The sequence below is a fragment of the Frieseomelitta varia genome, unplaced genomic scaffold (genome assembly GCF_011392965.1).
Source record: "Frieseomelitta varia isolate USP_RPSP 00005682 unplaced genomic scaffold, Fvar_1.2 scaffold_1545, whole genome shotgun sequence".
NCBI classification, from domain to species: Eukaryota; Metazoa; Arthropoda; class Insecta; order Hymenoptera; family Apidae; genus Frieseomelitta; species Frieseomelitta varia.
Genome location: NW_025109245.1, coordinates 1 through 3,945, shown reverse-complemented (window position 1 = coordinate 3,945; position 3,945 = coordinate 1). Strand labels below are relative to the sequence as shown.

At 32.3% G+C, this 3,945-nt stretch overlaps 1 protein-coding gene across 1 annotated transcript; it reads right to left on the bottom strand.

The window, feature by feature from the left end:
- Positions 1-6: 6 nt before the first annotated feature.
- Positions 7-1,892, bottom strand: LOC122536415 (lipase 3-like; the record flags this gene model as incomplete). The annotated part of the gene is made up of 4 exons (XM_043668777.1): positions 1,740-1,892; positions 843-1,041; positions 254-368; positions 7-172 (listed from the first exon to the last, which is right to left on the bottom strand). Coding segments are annotated over exons 1-4 (609 nt in total), but the record flags the coding sequence as incomplete, so codon positions are not given.
- Between the last annotated feature and the right edge of the window lie 2,053 nt (positions 1,893-3,945).

The following is a 3,945-nucleotide window of genomic DNA, read 5'->3' as shown; positions in this document are numbered from 1 at the left end:
CATTGGAAAAGAAGCGACTATTTTCTCCTGATATTCTGGCCTTTCACTAGCCATAACAAAAAATGCCGTACTACCCTGGCTGTGTGATATCATAAAGATCTTCTTTTGCTCCGTTTTCTCTGTAATGTGATCGATCATCGCCGGGATATCGTACGTTCCAATTTCATGCCAACTGTACAAATCGGATCAATTATTATTAAACTGCAACAAATTGATCTCCAGGAATATATCTCAATGTATAGTTATTCCATACCTGAACATCCAAAACTTTTGGTCCGAAGGAGTGAAGTCCAAGTGCTTCCGTGAGTACCTGTTGCCGCGCACGTTGCCCAGCCATACGTCGTAACCCCAGTCTGCTAATATGAAGCCTAAAATTTGGAAGAAAATGTTTAAAAAAGTTCGTCCATTATACCTGAATATAATAAATAATATTTCGTCGTTTCTTAAGAACGAAATGGCGAAAAATAAACAGCGCATGATAATTTAAAATTTCATAAAAGAATGGAATTGTGTCCAAGAAGTGTAGCGGCATGCACTCGGACTAACCATTAGTCAACTTCTCAAATTCACTTTTCAAAAATGAACTTCGCGATATACAGTGGTGAATATGAGAAAATTTACATGGCGAATAGTACAAGATAATTCAGAGTTTTGCGAAATGAAATTATTTTTAATAAGCAATGAACAGATGTAATGTACATCTGAAAATAAAATATGTCTGATTAACAATCAAGGTTGATAATTAATACTACATGCATAGGCAAAATACAATTTTAAACTTTCTGCCCGCCACAAAATGTTTCGAAAAAGAAGGGAGACAAAGGTGGTTGATTTGGTAATACCTAAACTCTTTTCAGGGCCTGGCAGAAGCCACGTAGATGAGCAGTCTAGAAGTCCATGAAGAAGTAGTACAGCTGGTTTATTGCCAGACGGTGGACTTTTCACCGATCCGGCAATTCTATCCAGCTGCAAAACATACCGATCCTCTGTGACGACTTGGTAAGTTTCAGCTACGTAATCCGCTTTTTGCGCAATCTCTTTCTAAAGAAAGAAAAAAAATGCACGCATTCATTTCAATGAAATGGAAACTGTGAATGAAAGATTACGCATCGCTGATTTTAATGAGATTTAAATATATTGTTGCGATGAAAATTTTGAACAGCTACTCGCGAATCCCCGTGCGAGTTTAGTTTCGAAGATATTCGCGAGAAACTGTTGCTACGATTATATTGAATTTTGCCTGCACATATACATCAATGACGCGTATGTATCAACGTAGGACTACTATTTGCGTATTATTGACCACAAATATGTCGCGATGGCTGGAAATATAATGGACAACTTTCTCGAAACAAATTTACCCCTTATACATGCTTATTTAAAACTAGCACTATAGTGCACATTATATAGGATAAAATGACGCCTAATATAAACCTTTTAAATTTTTATGCAGCCTACACTGACTTTCCGTCAATATAAGAGTTAAATCTCTCTTTATTGAAATTGTAAGACTTGTTTGTAATATTTAGTCAAACAATAAAATTATGAAATTCATTAAAGTGATAAAATATTACTCTATCACGTGATGTCTGCATGTTTAAATACCATTTCTTATACAGAGTCACACTGTTTTAAGAATCGTAAACGGTAAGATTGCGGATGACAAAGTTCTTGTCTGAAACAGATCCTATCGAAACATATTCTACGAGTTGAAACAATTGCTAATAAAATTTACTTACGGGAGTTAATGCTTGATCCTCAATCACGGTGTCAGAAATTTCGTTTGCTTCATGATACTGGCCTGTAAACGATACTCCCAAGATTACGGGGAACAAGCAACATAAAATAAATGTTTTAAACATTGTCATAGGTGATACGTGTCTGACAATGAGTATACGATATAATTACAAATTATAGGTAGTAGCCTTATATATAGGTACGTATATCGTAGCCTCAAACATATATTATACATACATGTACATACATATGCGTGTGTGTATTTGCGTCAACAGATTCTCAAGTGCAGTATGTTTATGTTAGAAGATAACAAATTATATCATTATCGATTATCGGATTAATTATCGATTATTATTAATCTGCACCTGTCCAGCACAAGTAAATAAAAAGATATATTTTTGTATTACGATATGTTTGCATTGATATACGATTTGTATCGAATACGTGTTTTCTCATAAATTTTCAGATTTCCTTTTCGTACATGAATGAAATACATGTAACTGATATTAATTAAAAACAATCATACTTAATCTTCAGCATACTTGATAAACTAGCACTGTTTGACAGATAAAATACGAATCAATAAAAAGAGGTTACAAGTGTACAAGAAATCTGAGCTTATGAGTTATTATTATTTCGAAAATTTTTCTTTACTTCTTATCTCGTACTTGTAGAATAATAAATACTTGTTATGTATTTAAAAGTATCTTATTTTGCAATAATATCTATGATAAAACATTTAAAAAACTCAATCATGTTTTCTTTCGGCAAGAGAAATCATTTTCTGTATGTATAAGAAAGAATTATTACCTTCCAGTTTGATAAACGAATAAACATCACCACTATGCAAATGAAAGTAATAGTTCGCGGTTTTCGAAATCCCAGGTGACGAATTCTATTTTCAAGTCACATTACTATTTTTAAGCTTCTGTATTACGTAATTTTCATTGCAACGACAGAATGCATTAAAAATTTGATTCGATATTTATTTATTCATAAAAATGTCCATTATGTTACGCGAAATTGTTTAAGTGATAAGATTAAATTCCCAAATGAAACGCAATTTCCTCAAAATTTTAGTTAAAAAAGGACATATTAAGAAGATTTAAAAGATAAAAGATGTTTAATTAAAAAAGAAGACCATATTAAGACGATTTATAACGAAAATATCAGACAATTACCGTTAAGTCAATAAAGTATTTTTGTAATTTTTTACTATAAACTTGTACATAAAAGAAGTGAAACTTGTTGCAAATATACATTTATGATTTCTGGATGGACAACTTGTCTTTAAGATATCTTGGACCAAAGAGGCTGCATGAACGGAAAATATTGTGAAGATTACATTCCAAGAAATTTTGAACTTTCAAATTAATATCCGAGCCCAGTATCGGATCGATTTGAAAATTTAAGATATTGGATTGAAACAAAGAGGGACTAAAACAAGTATAAAATTTTAGATTCAAATGTATGTTTACTAAATATATTATTTATTAGAATATATTGAATTTTGTGTATTGGGTTGGATTTTGTAATGAAAGAGCCACAAACTTAAGATCATTCATAATTTTATTAACATGATACAGTATGAAAGCATCAAACGTAAATTAAATGCATAAGTAATAATTAATATTTAGTTTCTATAACGGTCCATAATACTCAGAACTTCATTGTATACCAAAGTATTGGCATCTTCTCCCTAGACGAAATCAAAATGCGCGAAAACGTCGCATGGTACTAAAAATTTCTGAACATTGGGTAATATTAATTCCAGAACGTTCTGTAAAACCATTGACAGGAAAGAAAAGATTGAAAAATTCGAGACCAATCCGCAATTAATGCTATACTAATCTGAACGTCGGCAACAATATCATTGGTGGAGTAAAGCAAATACACTGGTAATGTGATATTGCGGAGATTATAATCAGGAGGATTTCTTCTTCTTCTTCTTCTATTTTTTTTTATGTCGCATCGACAGCGAAGTCATTAGCGACGACGGTGCCATTAGATATGTGTGTAGTAATTTATGTTTTTGAGATATTTTAATACTCTATGTATGTCATTTTGAGGAGTTTATGTTTGCATTGATTCCGTATTTCTGTCTTTGGGTTTCTGTGGTGTGGCTTTCTTCTAAGTTTGAATTTAATGGGATTTCAGTAGATCATATTTGTCCGAAATTACAATGGCTACTTCTCCGCTGGCGTGGTT